The sequence below is a fragment of the Pararge aegeria genome, chromosome 10 (assembly GCF_905163445.1).
Source record: "Pararge aegeria chromosome 10, ilParAegt1.1, whole genome shotgun sequence".
Taxonomy (NCBI): domain Eukaryota; kingdom Metazoa; phylum Arthropoda; class Insecta; order Lepidoptera; family Nymphalidae; genus Pararge; species Pararge aegeria.
Genome location: NC_053189.1, coordinates 10,025,699 through 10,046,284, shown reverse-complemented (window position 1 = coordinate 10,046,284; position 20,586 = coordinate 10,025,699). Strand labels below are relative to the sequence as shown.

The 20,586-nt window shown below is 33.7% G+C and overlaps 1 protein-coding gene across 15 annotated transcripts in view; it reads left to right on the top strand.

The window, feature by feature from the left end:
• The window catches only part of LOC120626713 (protein lap4), a 130,794-nt gene that overhangs the window by 70,960 nt on the left and 39,248 nt on the right, over positions 1-20,586 (top strand). For all 15 annotated transcript variants that reach the window (XM_039894353.1, XM_039894350.1, XM_039894348.1 and 12 more), the window contains one exon: positions 1,599-1,665. In XM_039894353.1, coding sequence (XP_039750287.1) covers positions 1,599-1,665 — 67 coding nt within the window. The remainder of the gene's footprint in view (positions 1-1,598; positions 1,666-20,586) is intronic.

Sequence of the window (20,586 nt, the reverse complement as noted above, 5' to 3'; positions counted from 1 at the left end):
ACTGTACGGTATTAAGTTTTCACGAACAAATTATTTTTTTTTTAATTCATTTACAGATAAACTAAGACGTAAGTTTTAGATTATTGTTGTTCTTGCATGTTCTGTTTATTTTAATTTATCTAATAGTTAAAATAGTTTTGCTTAATGAATAAACTGCTTTATATTGGAATCGTAAAGACTGCCTTTCCGAACGGAAAACTAATTCTTTACGGTGCCAAACAACAAAACATGATATAATTTTACCAACAAATTGAATAAGATAACGATTTCTCGTGATACAATAGATACAACTTATTAAAATAACTTTCGCCCGTGTTCCCATTACATTATTACGATCGTAAACCGCATGAACTTCTATGTGATCTGTGGGAAACGTTTTTGTGCTTGGTTTTTGTTTTTGTGTTTTCCTATGCGGTATTTTGTTTTTACTTTTTAAACATTCATGTTTTCTCGCACAAAAATCTGATAAACATAAGCTGTCTTCGGGCGTCAAGTGCTCGATCGAGCGTATCGTTTGATTGACGACTGAATAGAAATCATTTAAATATACGAAAAAGACTACATGGTGCAAATACCTGGCTTGGAAAACGAACACTTTTTATGTTCCGTTCTTATAACTCTAAAATAATTACATTGTCAAGCCACGAAGGGGAAATTATCATGCATTCAGCTTGATGCTCTGAAAACTTATTTTAACCAGATCAATTATTGTTACGTATGTTTATGTCGTGCTGTAGAGTAAAATATACTGCCCGTAGACCGCTATTTCGCTAGATTAAATCGCTTATTCATATTGGAAAAGAGGAGACAATACACTCGTGAGATCTTGTCATTTATTACTACCATATATATCAATAGCGCTATTAACATTTCATCGCTTAGTCGAGACGTTACTCTTAAAGTAACTGAACACTCCTCGATAGCGCATTTTTTAAAAGCAAAAATAGTTAATAGTTTTACAAACTACATAGAGTAAATTGGATCAAACGCCAGAGAGTGTGCTCAGCAATAAATCTGGCGAGGAATTGCTTTGTTTCTGTAAGCGCGACTCAAGCGTGGGTAATTGTTGGAATACCGCGGCAGTTCCGGGCTGATGCACGCGGGCCCTCGACCACAACGCTCGCAGTAGACCCTCCGAGAGGTTCGCAGACATGACTGTATCGCACCGCACGCCTACTAACAATGTTATATTTACTCCAATTAATCGATAAGTGAAGTGAACTTTCTCCCAGTGTTGTAGCCGAATCGCCAATGAATAAAGATAATATTTTACACGTTTCCCTCGGCGGTATTTATCGGTACTTAGTAAAATGAGGTGCTTGAAAGCTGCTGGTGGATGGCTCGCCCGGGTGAGACGCATTTATGAGATAGAGAGACATTCAAAGCAAGATTTCAATTTAGATTCTGATTGCACTTTATTCGGCTTGCCTGGCTTTGGTCTTACATCACATTCATGTTACTGCCATTATAACCACATGATTTGTATTTCCATTCCGTATGTTTGTTGTATTTAATATATACATACTTACTATTAATTAATTTACTGAATTCAACTAGAAGTGTTTGAACGAAGTCCCTATAAATTTGTTTTATTGCAGGCTATCAAGAAAAGAGATCAACACGAACCGAAAACAGACGATGAAATTGTGGAAGACATACCTGATGGTAAGTTTTTTTTTTTTTTTTCTCAAAATCACGTCATTCAAAGTTCTGAACAATAGCGCATATTTCCTTTTGCGGATATCGTTTCACGGCCCAGTGATTTCACCATAACGGAAAGAAATGCTTTCAATAATAAGTACCTACCTTTTTTTAAGGTAGGTAGGTATTTTTTTCGATTACACAAGACGTGCAAACCTTTAGTCTGGAGAATAAAAGGATTGCGAAGTATGGTGACATAGTTCACGATGCGACTTAGATAGTAGTTGCAACATTGTTTCTCGCGATCGTGACCACATTTGCCCGTAATGATCACGAGCATCGCTTCAAACCCGTCACTCTCGCGCAAGTTCATCGCACGAAAACCGTCACATTTTTTTATGGGAACTTAGTCTTCCATACCCTTCGATGCCAATTTGGATTTTTTTTATCGTATCTTTCTTGTACAGTTATTTAAGACAATTTATACTTTCTAAACTGACAGGCGTATTTTAATCTACGCATAATATATCCACTCTTGTAAAAACATAATTTTTTTATCGTTTGTTTGTAAATGGTCAATAATGTTTCCTTAGCCTTTGTCCACGTGTATTGAAAAAATTCCCTTCAATGAAAGATAACCTCACAATAATATCTTATAAATTGTGCGTGCAATTATTTCAGTAAATTGTAGTTTTTAATCCCGTAGAAATTCTTTGTTTTCTTAGTATAGATTGTAATTATGTACACTTCAATTAAATATAGCTCAGGATATCTTGTTTATTACAAACAATAGTATGTTCATAGTATAAGTAAAAATAGCAAAAGTAAATACATGGTGCTATGTTTAGATGTGATAGCATTTTATTTAATACATGTACTAGATAAACTGCGTTCTACCCAAAATTAATGGTAACTATTAACGCCATCTATTGGAAGTGGCAATTCAAATAAAATAAGGTCAGCTGTTGGGGATGTTCCTAAACCACCCATGGCACTATATTGCATTTGATTTTTATGTTTATAAGACAGAACACTGATTCACATTATAATAGAACAACATAGTAGGTATATACTGCGTTTAATAGGTTATACAAGTCATATAAAATATCATAAGTTGAAAATAGATAACCTTGATATTTCTTTCGTTGCATCTAAGCCAAGAATACCTACATACGCCTACCTTAAATATCCCAAAAAATAGCAGTTTTTCCCGTTGTACAATATTTGTGTCGACTATATAATCTGTATCGTGGTGTTATCAGCTTATCTAGCCCACTCGACGTGCCATTTAGCAACCTGTGTGCCCAGTATTTCGACCATCTGTGCCGTGTTTGCCTGATTTCAGCATTCATTCATAACAATTTATTTGTCATACGCTCGCATAGCGTGACGCGCAAAACTATGCACTAGAAATTACATTATCTATGCTCAAATTTAATCCCAACTGTGTTGTGATGACGGGCGATCTTGTTTTGTAACTCGCTTACTTTGTTTTATTCCAGTTACGTGATTAAGAATAAAAGGTTTACGGATACGTGTGTTCTTAAAGTGAATGTGTTGCGTATATAATATATAAAAAAAAAGTGCATTGATGAAACGTTCTAAAGCATTAACAAATCAAAATGAAATCAAGGAGACGATTTCATAATAAAGTATTCTAAAACCGTGAGTCACGAAAATACACGATGAAGATACTCGATTCGGTCTATATTGTTATCAGAAAATTTCCTAAAACATTTCGAATCGTTTACATTGCTCTGTTTGTTCGAAACGTCCCACTTGTATACTATTTCATTTGAAGGTCAAGATTGTTGAATGTTGAGTAGCTATTGTTAAGTTATCGTCGTTACTTGTAAATACATCATGTGACTCGCTTGTTATATTTACATTTCACTAAGAAGTTATTGTGTTCATACATGAAAGTCGTGATTTACTTCACTTTTCAATTGTTTCTTTACACAACATGTAATTGATTCGAGCGCATACTTTCTCTAAGTTCCAGCTACATAACTCGTACTTAAATGTATTTATTGCCATATTTACGTTTAATTCTATAGTATCTTGCACCGTATACAAAAATTAATCGTACTTTCCCAGAAATAATGAAGTTCTATTACTTTGAAATTTAATTTCTCTTAGCAATTCTCCGTCATATATCTTCTATATTACTTTCAATAACGATTTGCAGTATAACATCAGTTAATAGCGACCAAATATCTTACTTAGAATAACCCATTAATAAACCATTAATATTATTATTATTATTACAAAACATTGGGAATCATTTTCGTAGACATTCGGGATATTTTATTATTATTTATTAGGTTGGTTAAAGTGTTTTATACTGAATATAGATTTTACAAACAAAAGAGAGGGGAAACCATAAAATATTTTTTAGTTAAATTAATCAATTGGAAAAGCAAATCTATAAAATCAAGAGTGAATACGCTTGTATAAAAAAACATATTCATTGACTTGTGTCTGCATAGCACATGTTATTGAACTGACGTTATCTTATCGCTTTTAATAATAACGATTCGCCTGGGGCCCTTTCGTGTAGTGGCCAAGAATACCTGACGCGGAGAATGCATTTCTGTTACAAGTTTTAAAGTTTCAGTGTTACGAATACTTATCGGCATAAGTGAAAAGTTTAAATACACTTAAAACATACCTACATATAATTTATTGTTGTAGCTCTGGATGTCTGAATAAAGCAATGTTAATTGCAATGTGTATCCCTACGTGTCTTAAAAAGTCGTGGTTTCCCTTAAATTCTGTTCCTAACGCGTAATGTAAAAAAAACCTGTTTGTTTTTAAGTAAGGTCATTATTGAATCTTGCTGTCATATCAAGTAACGTATTTAAATTGTTTTCACAAATTAACATGGCTGAAGTTTCTCTTGTCAAATTTAAATGTTCTCATTTATTTAGACGTCCCACCCGCCAAGCAAATTGACAGTACCTTTTGTTTGAGTGCGAGTAGATGTTGCGAACAAACTTTTAACCTCAATTAACTCTGACAACGTTGAGCTTGTTCTCATGCTTGTGGTCATTTACTAATGTAACAACAGTCATTAGTCATCTTTCATGTAGATCATTGTGAATCTATCATACTTTCTTTACCGGGTATGTTATAGTGTAATAAAGCATCGTAATCTAAAATTAATTGTAGCTCACTAGCTATGCGTTTCTAATTCCATTATTATCTATCATATCCTCGATTAGGATATTGCATCATTGAAGACTTTTAAAGAACTTAGAAAACAGTGAACAAAAAAAAATGAAAGACAAGAGACTAGAACTAAAGTTAAGTGTGCGTGGTGACGGTTCGTTAAGTCGGAGTGATCTACGAGGCAGCACAAGGAGTAACCGCAGTAATTTGAGTAATAGCAGCTCTGCCTTGCCAGTAAATGAGATATTTGCTACGGATCGCTTCTCTGCGCCACAGAATAGAGCTTTTGATATACTGGACAAATATAGAAGCCAACGCGATCAATACGGATATCCTGCGCAAAGTTTACAAGGTCTAAATCAATATGACCAACAACAAAATGAAACTAGATACGGGATACGGGACAGACAGCCTTTCAATCAGTATGGACAACAACAATATAGCAGGAACCCTCAAACCTACTCCACTCAATATGTACAGCCTGTAAGCCTTAACCCGAGTCAGTATCCGCTCCAAGCTGGTTATCAATTAGTGTATGTTGACCCAGCGACTCAGATATATAGTACTCTACCTCGTAATACGCAAAAAAATAGACATATACAAAATCCTATCCATTACACATTACCAAGATTTCCGAAAAGAGTACGTATATCTGAGAACGATCCTGTTATTCATGATTATGGTACGTTATTCAAATTTTACAGCTTTACATTGTATTTATATGAATAGATACGAACATGGTGAATAAATAAAGTACTTCATAGGTCATAATGAAATTATTTTAACATCAACCGAGATAACGGTCAATACCAGTAGGGATGGTATTATAAATGTTATCTGGCATTTAAAGAGAAATTCTACTGAGAAAGCTGTTTTGAATAGAAACTATCGACATCTACCTGCAGTATATTAGTTATACCCTATAAATTTCTACTTTCAGCTGGCGTTGAATATCGTGTCCATCTATGAATATCATTCAAGTTTTATATCACTGCGCATTATGCATAGTATTGTAATAAAATGTATGTCAAAGTCGTGCTTCACGCGCATTGTTTTTATAGCAAGTGCTATTTAGTTTCATACCAAAAAATTGTTTATCTATAAATTTTAACGTTTTAATGTCAATCTCGAAGCTATTTCTTTTACTTTTTAGATATTGTTTAACTTCATGCATAATTTGAATTTGTTTGTTAACTGAAACCGAAAAAAGAGAAGCGCGTGCTAAAAAAATATAGAAGAATGGAAGGCCACGGTATTCAGATATTCACTTCAATACCCACAATGTTCAGGATGGCACTTAGATCTTTCATTAATTAACAGTATTATTGAAGCTAAATACCTAGTTTCTTATATTAAAGTATTCATTTTATAAAAGACATCATTAAAGCCCACCAACCTGCTTTAGAGCAGTGTTGTGGGTCTGTACTCTATAAACCTGACTTCCCAAGGAGTGAAATAAAACAACTGGACTGACTCTAATACTGTATATTAAGCTTCTCTATAATTCATATTACTTGTTACCTTCAAATGACTCTACTACCAGTTCGGAATGCTGTCTTCGGCAGAGAAGACCACTGGCAAGAAACTCTACCGTTGCTCTTTTATTCAATCAATTAAAACAACTTATAAACACAATTACAACATCATCATTACAACGTCATATGTAATAACGCTAGGCCCTTTGATACAAGACATATTTTAAGACAGGTCAAACATAACTACTATTATCACTTATAACATCAGGACTTTTGGAACAAGTTGTTTGTATAGAGCAACCTCTGCTACATAAACTGTCGGTATAAAGTTATGCTAGGGCTCCATATATGATACCTAAATAAACCAAGGGATGAGATATACTTATCTGATGTAACATCAGGTACAACCATAGTACCAACAACTTTTAACGACTCCATCACCAGTACATACGACTTGTTTCGCCACAACAATATTTCGTTAAGTGTATCGTTTCCATTATAAATCATCTCAACCCAATTTGTAACGTTCTATCCACAATACTTTACTTAATCTCCTTTTTTCAATTCATTACTTTAAATCCGTCCTAACTTTTTCTTTGCCGCCAATCTAACTTGTCAAACTCGCGTCTCCCGCCATAGATCCTATACTTTTATTTGACAGTCTAATAAAGTCCATTATTCTATTTTCAATACATTATCAATGAGTATACAAACTATGATTTGTTGATATATTTAATATAATCATCGGGTTTATCATAGATAAAGTGCTGTAATTCCCTATTTCCTAACACGGCCATTCTGACAAGTACTTCGTTCTCGAAGTACATAGGGTTATTCTTTTTAGGTATATGTATTGTATCATAAGTCTTTAGGTTCAAAGAACATCCTTATAAGTACATCATCTTATATACACCTCTATAACATTAGTTTAAATGGTATATAAGCACAAATATCATCAAATCAGTTACATTCTGTATACACTTTTATCAATAAACTGTAAACAATATTCTATCAAAAGATAGGCATAATCAAATTTTTTTATAATTAAAGTGAAAGAGACCAAAAAAAATTTTCATTAAAATTCCACACCATTTAACATATTACAACAATATAATACTTCTAATAAAGTAAAATGATTAATTTTCAACAATGTAAATCAAAAATACTCATTTTCATTTATTTTGTACATTTTAACATGTACAATCACAATCCAAATATTTCCATCTCAATATAAATCTCAAAAAAAATTTATCCTTTTGCCTCTAGTCCAACTTTATCAAAATATCCACACAGGTAATTGTATTTCCCATCAATTCTGTCATTGACATTGTTAGTCTCATTTAGTCACAGATGCAATCGGTACAGTCTAATAGTCAAACCAATATATACCAAAACACCAACACCCACTGGTGATATCAACAACATCATCACTCTCAAGTGATATCAATAACATCATCACCCACTGGTGATATCAACAACATCATCACCCACTGGTGATATCAATAACATCATCACCCACTGGTGATATCCACATCATCATCACTCTCAAGTGATATTAATAACATCATCACCCACTGGTGATATTCATATTTTTTCCACTGTCCAAGTCAAGTAATATATAAGATAAATATAAATAAATTAATATAAAAACGCTAAGATGGAATTATTTCTATTAGTTTACATCTTTTTTTTTTATCATCTCATCATAAAAGCCAAGGTATATGTTCAATTGTTATTTCTATTATTCAATGTTTTATTTCAATCTAAACATCAATTAAACCACCTGTTTAACAGAATCATTTATCATGCAAGGACTCTTAAAATTTCACATACAATTTGATAATTCAAACAACTGTAAACCTAAGTATAATCTAATTATTTATAATGCAACTAATATATTTTCCTTTGCGGCAGCAACATTAATTTAGTTTATAATTGTATTTTATTTATATCATTTTTAAAAACTTCTCTCAACATCATACTGAAAGATCACTGACCTAACCTAACCCACAACATTTAAGCTGACTCCTAATTCTTTTCTTCACACAACCCAACATAGAAACTAAACTATTTCATTTAGCTATTCAGTAGTAATTTCCCCTATATGTATTGTTCTGACACATAATCATATTCTATTCTACCAACAATTTTTTTTTTTTTTGTTTTTTTTTGTTTTATGTGTATTCTTTTATATGTTCTGAATAATTTACACAATCTCTCCTATCTCGGCTTTCCTGACAAGTACTTCGATCTCGAAGTACATAGAAAAGTTCCTAAATAAAAGTTAACAGCTCAGCTAACCTGACTAGTTGCTCAATATAAACTTGAAATCTTGTATGTAATAAATAAGAATTAAAAGAAAAATCTATTACACATTCCGTTCGGCTAACCTGACCAGTTAATTTATTTTAGCCTGGACAGACTAATAAAATAAAACTTAACACAAATTACATTTGGTTAACCTGACTAGTTAAATAAAACTTGAAATTTCAAATTTATCAAACTTATTACACATTCTGTTTGGCTAACTTGACTAGTTAGTTTATAACAAACAAAACAAATATAAATCAAATCTATTTTTGACTCCAAGTAAAAAAAGAGCCACTAGGCCATACCAGTTTCAAATAATAAGTACTATCTTTGCAAAGTAGAAACAACAAAAATAAAAAATAAAAATATCACATCAATTGGTTCTCCGGACCACATATCCTTATATAGAATTTCAACAAGCATGGTGCTTTGTCTCCAGAGTGTTACTGTTTCAGCACATAGCAGCAAAAAGTTGAGGCATCATTAAAAACATCAAACTCTTTACTATGTCCACATTTGACGGGATGGTTCTAAAAAAAGTAAATCTGCATTAGAGAAAGGCATAAATTGGACATGAATAGGATCCCACTTCTGATGCTAAAAAAATATAGAAGAATGGAAGGCCACGGTATTCAGATATTCACTTCAATACCCACAATGTTCAGGATGGCACTTAGATCTTTCATTAATTAACAGTATTATTGAAGCTAAATACCTAGTTTCTTATATTAAAGTATTCATTTTATAAAAGACATCATTAAAGCCCACCAACCTGCTTTAGAGCAGTGTTGTGGGTCTGTACTCTATAAACCTGACTTCCCAAGGAGTGAAATAAAACAACTGGACTGACTCTAATACTGTATATTAAGCTTCTCTATAATTCATATTACTTGTTACCTTCAAATGACTCTACTACCAGTTCGGAATGCTGTCTTCGGCAGAGAAGACCACTGGCAAGAAACTCTACCGTTGCTCTTTTATTCAATCAATTAAAACAACTTATAAACACAATTACAACATCATCATTACAACGTCATATGTAATAACGCTAGGCCCTTTGATACAAGACATATTTTAAGACAGGTCAAACATAACTACTATTATCACTTATAACATCAGGACTTTTGGAACAAGTTGTTTGTATAGAGCAACCTCTGCTACATAAACTGTCGGTATAAAGTTATGCTAGGGCTCCATATATGATACCTAAATAAACCAAGGGATGAGATATACTTATCTGATGTAACATCAGGTACAACCATAGTACCAACAACTTTTAACGACTCCATCACCAGTACATACGACTTGTTTCGCCACAACAATATTTCGTTAAGTGTATCGTTTCCATTATAAATCATCTCAACCCAATTTGTAACGTTCTATCCACAATACTTTACTTAATCTCCTTTTTTCAATTCATTACTTTAAATCCGTCCTAACTTTTTCTTTGCCGCCAATCTAACTTGTCAAACTCGCGTCTCCCGCCATAGATCCTATACTTTTATTTGACAGTCTAATAAAGTCCATTATTCTATTTTCAATACATTATCAATGAGTATACAAACTATGATTTGTTGATATATTTAATATAATCATCGGGTTTATCATAGATAAAGTGCTGTAATTCCCTATTTCCTAACACGCGCGTTTTTTTTTTCTCTTTCATGATCTTACTTTAATCTCATGGATTGGAATCAGCAAATCGGACACGTTTTTAATAATCATTTTTTGTTCATTTGAAATAGGTGGTATACCGTTGATTGGTAAGGTTAATTTATTTTGATATGTGATAATGTTTTCCATGTTGAAGGATTAAGTTTATCGATAACTCCAACGTAATCAACCGTTTAATGGTACTCTAACGGGCAAAGTTCTCCTATCAGAACCACTCTTAGGGTTTAGGCCTTAGTCCTCCGAGCTATCCAAGTGCGGATTAGTAGACTTCGCAAGCCTTTGAGAACATTTTTATTCGCGTTAACGCATGTTATATTCAAGAAAAAAGGTCCATAACTTCTAAAATTTGGAGGTGCGTGCCGTGATTCGAGTCGCCCCCGAATGGTCGGCGGAAGTTTTAACCGCTAGGCTATCGCCTTTCTCCATAAATTGCTTGCGATCTGTTATATCATCGCTGGACTACAGCCCTATCTTTATGGGAGAGGACATGGGCTGCGCCCGCTTATTTCTAATACTGATGGCCGCCTCAGTCAATCCGTCTAAACAGCCCAACTTTGGCCTCGTAATAGATCCCCGACCGTAAGGCTGTGACGTCATGTTCTGTTTTGGTCGACAATGTTCATCCATGCGTTGAATACATTCCTCCCACTGATGCCTTAAGATTTCCTTTCAGCATAATATATAGAAGTGATATAGTATATAGTATTATTTCCCACAAAATAATTTAGTGATCTTAGGTTTAAGCCTACAAAAGCGTATGTTCTTCGTCAGGCAATCCTTTCAGCAAGATGAATAGTTGATGTTGGAAAATAACAATTGCTGAGTTTCTTGCCGGCTTCTTCTCGGTAGATTCTGCCTTCAAAAGCGTTTAACAAGTGCTTATATTAGGCCTACTTGAAATAAATGAATTTTGAATTTGATAAACAGAAATAGACATCATGAACTTTCGCGTTGATAGTAACAGTAGTAATAGTATGTGTTATACTATTATAACCTTTTTCAAACATAGATTTTTTATATCTGTGTTATAATTACATTTGAATGAAGGTCATAATAACTAATTGAAATTGTTCTCGTAATTTCTTGTCCATATTTATGCGCGTATGGATATTTAGGACGAGATCGTGTCAACCCTCCCGAGGGACGTACAACAATAGCAACACTCTCCCCGAGTTATTGGTGCGTTATAATGAACCGCAAAGCGTCAGGTGCGAGCCCTCACAGTTCTCTATAAGCCTCCTCATTACATAGCCACGTACGAATTTTCTCTTCACAGTGGATTCGGGAGGAATATTTAAATTTTGTACAACAATGGCTGTTACCAAGTCAGTAGTCCGCGGTATCATGTGCTCGATTATGGAGTTCACCTTCAAAGCAAGTAAGGCCTGTTCTGTGCACGTCTTCCTGAGGTCAAGTTCAGCGTTTATTTACGTTTCTGGTAATTTCTTTCCTCTGTTGTAATTGTTGTTGAATTCTCCATTTATTTGTTTGCCAATTTAACATTACCGAATACTATTATTATTATTTTTTCCCTTCTTGTATTGTAATTCTGATATTTAAAAAAAAAAAAAATATGTGTCCTATATTATTGCAATCCAAGTGGATATTCTGGAACAGGAGTGCCGTTATTTTATACGACCGGTAATAATTGTATCGTCATTTAAGTATCTGTAATATGCATGAAAATTACCATACTCGCCAGTGAAGGTCAGCGACTATAATATTTATATTTTGACGCTTAAAATATTTTCTGCATAATAGGATTTATAAAAGAAAAACAAAAGTGAACTTCTAGTGTTTTATGCGCTACTTATGGTTTGAAATGAAGCATTACTGAAGGATTTGCCGTGGGTACGTATATACTTCCGAGATCACGAGTATTGTCCGTTAAGAAATTCCATCCTATATCTCAGAAGATCTTCATTAAAATTAATGACTAAGATTTAATTTGCTCTATTTGCACAAATGTCAAGATTGATGAAACATAATCTAAAGATAATCTTATCAATTCTGAATTATAAATTGCATATTATTTTTTTGTTAAGTATAACATTCAAATTGCCAATTTTATTGAACATTATGTAAGACCCAATCAGGCATGCTTATGTAACGGAAAGATGCAAACTAACCTTTTCCGTTCCACAATATTGTGTCGTTACTAGCCTTTATAGATAGAAAGTACGGGCACTGTATCCGTAGAAGCTGCCCAGTTCGCCCGGATTATATAAAATATATATATATACATATAAAATCGATGAGCTTTAGAAGTAAGGTACTTTCCAGTTCCTAAAGTTCGTGCATAGATGGCCGATAGAAAAGCAGACAAACACGATCAGCTCCGTTCGAAATAACGCTGTATTCCGTTTTAATTTCAAGTCAGGTACATATTTACCTTCGGGTATCTACATTGAAAAGGTCATCACACACGTAACAAGCAGTTCGTGAGACTAATGCCGTATTCACATTTCTCTAAACAAAGCTATAATACAAACCGTTTAAAGAATTAGTGTAGTACTATGAGAACATAATAGCGGGTTATTGCCAGTCATGAGCGATTAAGCCTCAGACAAAAATGTTTCTATTGCCCACATTACAGCCCTGTCAATCATGTGACATGAACACAAAATTACTAGTATTACTTTCGAAACGATATATTAACGTCGTAGAGCGTAATTTGGAAGAAGCTCTTATGATGCTGGATAAATGCGTCGTTTACTGTAACTATTATTACTTGCGAGATCTTTTTTTCCTTCCGTTCTTTTTAAATAATGTATAGAAGGACCGCCATAACGTTGGGCCTTCCTTCTTCTTCTATTCCTAGGCCTTCCTTCTTCTTCTGTTCCTGGGCCTGTCTCCGTATTTATTTGGCCGGAACCATCCGTTGTACGTAGCGTTGGGCCTTATTTTGTATAAAAATGTATTTATTTCGATAACCTACTTGCTACCTACCTACTTTATAAAAACTTTTCAAAAGTAGTCTTTTTTTTTTTTTTTTGTATTGACTCTACCACCAGTTCGAAATATAAATATTTTACAATTTCACTCTTATATTCTCTGCTTTGTGGCAGATAGAACTGATTCCAAACAGTCCTGTCATTAGGAAATTCTTTAATAGTATAGTAAACTCGAGTTTTGGTTTTAACACATAGTTTAAACTTACGTAATGGTAGGTCCAGAATTACCTTCAGAATCATTTCATAAGAATGTATCCAACGAAGGACTACTGCTCCTATTGCAGAAGGTTTGCAGTTATCACTAATTTGTGGCCGTTTCTAGTGAGTTAATTATTTCTATCAGCTTGTATCTTAAATCTGGTTATGAAGTAGAAGTAGTTGATTATGATTCTTAACTTTATCTTGCTTACAGATTAAACGATCTATAAAAAAAATTGTTTATTATCTGTACTAATGCTTAATGTTTCCGTATGTTCTAAATCGTCTATGATATATCTTAACTGTCGTGTCTGTTTATCTGAAATATTTATCATTCGCGCATCGGCATTTTATCTGTAGGAAATAATCTGAATAGACACATTCACCTTGCCTTTTGTGTCTGAATAGTGCACCTTTCTCTTCTAATTTATTCCGTCTATCTAAATCAATCTCGTGGTAATAATCCTGCGCCCTAGCTCCAGTTTCTCCTATTCTACTATAATGTTGGCTGGCAGTAACCGCATTAATATGGTAACCGAGGTAATCAACTGACGGTTGTACGAAGTACATTGCGGTTAGAATCCGCGCTGCGGCCGTAGATCTCGAAAGTGAACCTGTGAAATGAGTTACTGAAGCGCATCCACTATTAGATATTCGATCAATATGATCAATTACATACCTTAGGTCATTGTACAGAAATGAAATACTAGACAACTTTATGATAATAATGGGAAATAATAGGTATGCTTTAAGTCCACTTTCTGTCACGTAAAGGCATTAAAAGTATTCCATATTCTTTTATGTATTAAAAGCATGTCTTTGTTAGCAAATAGCTAAACGCTTGAAGCCAAAGATTATCGTTAACTTTTTTTTTGTCTTTTTAACAAGCAATGGATCAGTTTCCTTTCTTACTTTCGAAACACCATCCGTATCTAATTCCACGGTAAAAAATTGTTTATGTTCGGAATTGTCGTTAAGTTGCAATAAAAAAGCTTAGTTTACGGTTTTAGCGTCACGTCCACCTACAACACAGATATTATCCTCTTTTGTGCGAAATTCTTCGGCAGCTACATCATGACAACCGTTATGTGAACTGCAGAATAAAAGACTACTGTTAAGCTAAGTGTGTGAAATGATAAAATCGCACCGGTTTTTATCTCTAAGGAAATTCAACGTAGGTACGTTTTTCAGTTTGCTGATTGAATTTCGCGAAATGTAACCTGGGTTTTGAAAAAAATCGCAGTGCATGAGTAGGTCTATGTTGCATGTCAATTAAATTATAGTTATTTTCATGCGTTTCGAATCGGAATATCCCCCGGAGATAGATTCCGTTAATATTATGGAAGAAACGGGGTTTTGGAATTTGTTATAATACGCGTCGCGTGCCGTATCTAATTGACATCCTTGCATATATTCATTAGAAACCTTTATCTATTATGGGCTTTGATCGGCTAATTTGAATATAAGAGGAAAAGGCGTTTAACAGCTTTTTCTTACTTCGCTATGCAAGGAATTTATGTATTCCGTGTAGAATTAAAATTAATCTTTCGGCTGTCAAAAGTAGCATGAGAATCGTTGAAAGCTTTTCTAAATAATTTTCGAAGCAATTGATATTGCTTCGAAAATATTCATATCTTGTCCTCCAAATTATAAAAAAAAGATTTTTTGTAATTGATAGGTATTTTGGCCACTTCCAAGTTTTTGCTTGGAAAACTTGGTTTTGCTAAAATTTTAATTAGAATCTGGGGGCTGAATAAGCTCAGAGTAAACTCAATCGATTCTGAACCAATTTGTTTCGGTATTTTAAACTTTTCAATACTTATTATTGTGTTTTATAGTTTTTTTATATTACAATTTTAATCTTTATAATAGTCTAAATTGTCACAGGTTTATAAATGGAAATCTGAAAGCTCCTGTCTTGTATTAATAAACAGCTTTTAACTGAAAGCAATATCCCGGTAGTCTCCGATCACGGTTTCTAATTTCTATTCTGCCTGCAGAAAATTACTGGCAACCACTTGTTACCCGGTGACTTAACATAATCTCTGACATTAGCTTAATCAGCGTGATTGAATGAGAGGAAATCTAAAGGCATATCACTCCTCGGTTTTAGATTTACTTTAAACTAGCTGTATCCTGCCACGCGTTACTGAATCTGTTTGGTTAAATGGCAATGGAAAGATATATATTTATCTTCAACTGATAATATGCTCGTTTTTAAATGCAATGTTGTTTCAAAATTCCAAAGCCATTTTTTAGAACTTTCGGAGAACGAATAATTTTTTTTTATAAACTTATCTGGTTTATTTCCATTAAATAAGCTTGCAATTTTATTACTATGCTGAGACAGTCTTGCGTAGTACATTAATTAAACATGTAGGTTTTTTAGTTCAATTTATTATTTAATTAAGATTAATCCATTCATCCGCGATTTAATCGTTCATCCGTTTTACTTTCGTTTTCCAGAATTTTTTCATAGCTGTTTGCTGAGAGAATTTTTAGCATCATATTATTAAAACCGAAAAGTGTATCCGTTCACTTGTTCTATACGTCTATAAAACTTACTTCGGAGATTAAACTTCCTGTACTCATATCTCATGTCAATGTCATCCGAAATAAAACCGGTATCAAAGATTGTTTTTAATACAGATTAATACCAGTAGCACAGATCGTCGTACACTTGCCTCATTCCAAAATAAATTGGATCGATATATTTAATTGGAATTAGTTTACTAATAAAATTTACTATCATTAAATTGCTATCAAATAATAACGTTGTTGCTATTGAAGTTTTAATTTAAAGACGATAAGCGTAATCCACGTGGAAAATGAAAGTACTCTTCTTATTTATGTGATCATTCCAGCGTAGATAATGACTTTGATAAATAATATAAGGGTAAAAAATAAAAAGGAGCTGGTATGCGCCAGGTTGTGCCTTTCTATTTTTAATCTAACGGAGAGGTCGTGGGCGCCGGACATAGGGACGCTAAAGCTGAACTTCGAAATTTCTAACAGACCCTGCAAAAAGAGCAGAATTAAATTGAATTTATAAAAGCCGAAAATATATAATTTTATGTTTTTTCTGTATGAAAAATTATGTGGTGTCACTTTAAAATTGGCAATTGACGTAAAAAGAGCGTAGATTGGTTTATTAAAAGCTAACTAAAGGATTCATCATAGGTAAATACTATTAGTTACTTTAGTATGATATAAAAAAGTCGATGGAGCAATAAACCTACCACTATAAAAAGTCACAATGCAACAATTTATGTCAAAATAAGGACTTTCAATCGTCATTATTAGGTAAAAAATATTAATCCTTAAAAACCATTTGTTTATCAGGACTATCTTATGTAGATAAAAATCTTGCCATCCTATTTGGGCAAATTTAATAGATATTGTTAGGTAGTCTTTGATTACGTATCCTTACCGAGCTATCGAGTAAAACCGCAAAAACAGCAATCACTATATAAAATACTGCAAAAGAGTAAGCAGATCAACTTATGTTATCTGTATCGCAAGAGGAACCACCAATGCGTTTCCAGCCTTAGTTTACCTACGGGTACACCATATCAAAACGCGTGGCAGAAAAGATCTGCTGTAACGGTACGTAGATAATAACTACTATTGCTTAATAAAACGCGTAAATGAGATATACGTTGGGGAGAAAAAAATACGGAAACTCGATCATCTGACAGCCCTAGCGCCACCGCTGGCGCCACAGCCTCTACATCTCGGAGTGCAGTGCGCATTCCGTCAGCGCATGCGCCCCGGGCCGCGCGCACGCACGCGTCCTTATCAAATCACCGGTTTTGTGTTTGTTTATAAGCTTTATTTACAAATATGAAAAAAAAAAACTAATAAATATAGCTATCCCTACTGGTTATTAAAACTTAATTTTATAGTTCTCCATGACAATGACCGACACGGCATGTGTTAGGATTTATAAGCCACTGCACCTTATTGATTGACACGCGATATTATATAGCCCTTGGTTATTGCGAGCTTGCGTCGGTCCCAGAGCTACGCAGATAACATCCCTTTACAGGAAATAAAACCCGGTTTAGAGTGGAGTTATGGGTGTAATAAGGCGGAAGAAACGTAAGTACTCGTTACGTTTAATACTGGTCCAAGTTAGATCACTACGTGTTATAAAGTATTGACAGTCACAGTCATGAACCATTTAAAATGTGTAGTGTACAATCACTAAAAGTACTGATAGAATTTTACTGAAGTTTTCACCAATAGATAGTTTCCCGGGGTTTATGATAGTAAGTATATTGACTGTAAAATTTCGTTCTGTACGACAAGTTATTTAGTTAGTAACGATGAATTCTTATAGTTTCTTCCATCCCCTCCGTATGCCTCTTCATCACAGTTTTTTATTAAGAATTATAAAAACTATACCGCTTCGTTATTCTTCTTAGTACTCATATTTAAGAAAAAATGGTTGCTGTACTCCTGAACATGTATATGAGAATGTTGACTTAACCTTGTACTAGTAGGAACTTTTTAGTAAACAGTGTAGTGTTAAAAAAGGCAAGAGGTGAGGAAATTCACATAGCATGTTTATAACTATTCCCAAAAAAACCTTATTTGTGTTCTAACGTTACCTATAATAAAAAAGAATAAAATTATAAGTAAATTATTGTCAATTTGTCAACGCAATTAAAACTATTTCATCACTAGATTAACCAATGTAGCAGACTTACTAAAAGTTTCCTGACTACCCATATTCACCCACATATACCCATAGCTCTTATCGCTGAACACTTCTCAAGGTTTGATATATCTTACTTTACTTCAATTTGCCACAATTTAACTTAAACCATACGGAAAGATTTATTTTATCAATACTACAACCTTGACTTGTATTGTTTGACATAAATGGAAAAATTGCGTTCTCACTCTTTCATATTACATCTTTTCACATGACTTCGGTAAGTGGGAAAGAATGTTAATTTGCATAAAGTAGTCTTTTTGTTTCGTGATTTTGTTGCAAAAAAAATAAAGAAAAAAAAAAAGATTTCACTCCGGTAAAAGCTCCTACCTGTACGTTTACATACAACGCTTTATCACCATTATCTCTCGTACAATCTTAATTAAACTTTCATTGCATGTTGAATTATAATAAAGTGAGTATACAAAACTTGTATGAAGTTTTACCATAATTAACACCTGGAAATGAATTCACTTTTGGTTTTAACCATACTAGTTGTGGGTATGCTTGAATATTATAAGTTCAATAAACTCGTCCCTTTCAGACCTCTTGAGGTCAGTAACGACGTTTGTAGATGTTTTGTTTAGATATTAACGTATGGGACAAGTCACTAAAGTAGTTAGTTGCATTTGATAGGAGGGTGCGGCCATGACTAGTTTCCACCCTACCAACAAATATGTGTTAACAAGCGATTTAACGTTCCGGTAAGACGTTGCGTAGATTAGGGGTGTGGGTCAGATATAACTTCCATACCCCTAACAGTTTAGCCCGCTAACATCTCAGACTGCATCACCACCGTTAGATTGGCGTATAGACAGTTACTGGCGAACTTGTAGTTGAATAAAAAAAGAGAAGATATAAACCTGAACTGAAAAAAATGTTTACAATAATGAATTATAATCATTATTATCGTGGCAACATTTAATAAACGGAATGGTCTAACGCTTTTGCTCAATAGGCCATACGCAATACGCTTTATGTGCCGAGAATAACGTGTTGTTTTAGTTGAAGGTGAAACTGTGGTAGTTGTTTGCGATGCGGTCATCTTTGGGTGAGGTGAGACCTCAGGTAATACTTATCCTTGTGTCATCCTCTTAGATGTTATTGTATTTTAGCGATTTATAGATCTACCACTTATCATAAGTCAGAATAACTCATCTGTGGTTATATATTCTTACCTACTAGCTGTTTCCTGCGACTTTGTGCTCGTTTATTTTTAGTTTTTAGAATTCCCGCAGGAACTCTTATTTTCCCGGTATTCATGTCATTCATTCATGTCCTTGGCATTTAATAAATGCATTTTTTTAAATGCCAAGGATCATTTTTATCACGATCTTGTTCCTGTTAAACGGTTGAGCTGAACATAGGTAAGAAACAAATTGACAAACTGTCGCATTTAAATTATGAGCGAAAAATAATATAAATTCAAGCCGGACCGCTTTTATGCCGAAAAGATTTCTAAGGATAATGTCCATAGTCGTTGAAGAGATAAATTTATTTAACCAGGAAGCTTTCGAAGTGGTATCTTGCCCAATAATTTCGGTTTCCGATCAAATTGCCTTAGTGTCAGATATTCTGACCGATACTTAATATTTTGTGGGGACCTATTCGCAGTAAGATATAAATTTTCAAATGCCTTATACAAAAGCAAGCCATGAATTGCTGATTTGAATGATGTCATTCTACGAGAATAATAAATATAAGTAATATAAAAAAAACCGGTCAAGTTTGAGTACAGACTCGCGCGGAGAGTGTATCTGTACTAGGTATCTACTATAAATCGTTTTTACGTTTCCTGGCGAAGGTTAAAGTATTCGGATTTCCGTTATATTTTATTTCTAATCTTAAAGTAAAACATTATTTTCCTGTTTAAGATTTTATTTGTAGTCGCGGATAAAAGTGTAGTTGCTCAATTTTTGTATATTATCTTCAAAATATTAAAAACTGGCTTTTAATAGTATGAAAGATAGTAATATATTTTAGTCCCTCATATTAAGCAGATGGCGATTTTTTCAAATGTTAAATAGTTTCCAAATTTAGAATTCCTTTGTTTACCGTTCTCTGACTCAACTTGTATATGCAACGAATTTCAACCTCGATTATGGACTCAACGAAGACACTAGGCTGATTGACGGAAGTCCTAACAGACACTCGAGTTAACCCGAATAATGTATAAAAAAGAAATAGGCAAAATTTAAAAATAGGTATTGTTCCGTGGGCATGTTCAATAGGCATCCATATAAAGTGTTCGGACGAATCAACAAACCTTGGTTTACGTATGTGTGAAATGGTTACTATAATAGAACTTGAACGTAACAAGGAGTAACCGCGCAATTCAGTAATGCGATAACAATAACAACTGAGAGGCAAGTGGCCCTTGATTTTGCCAAAATAATAAATGAATCATTCTCTTTGAGCTTTTCCTATATCTCGGTCAACACGA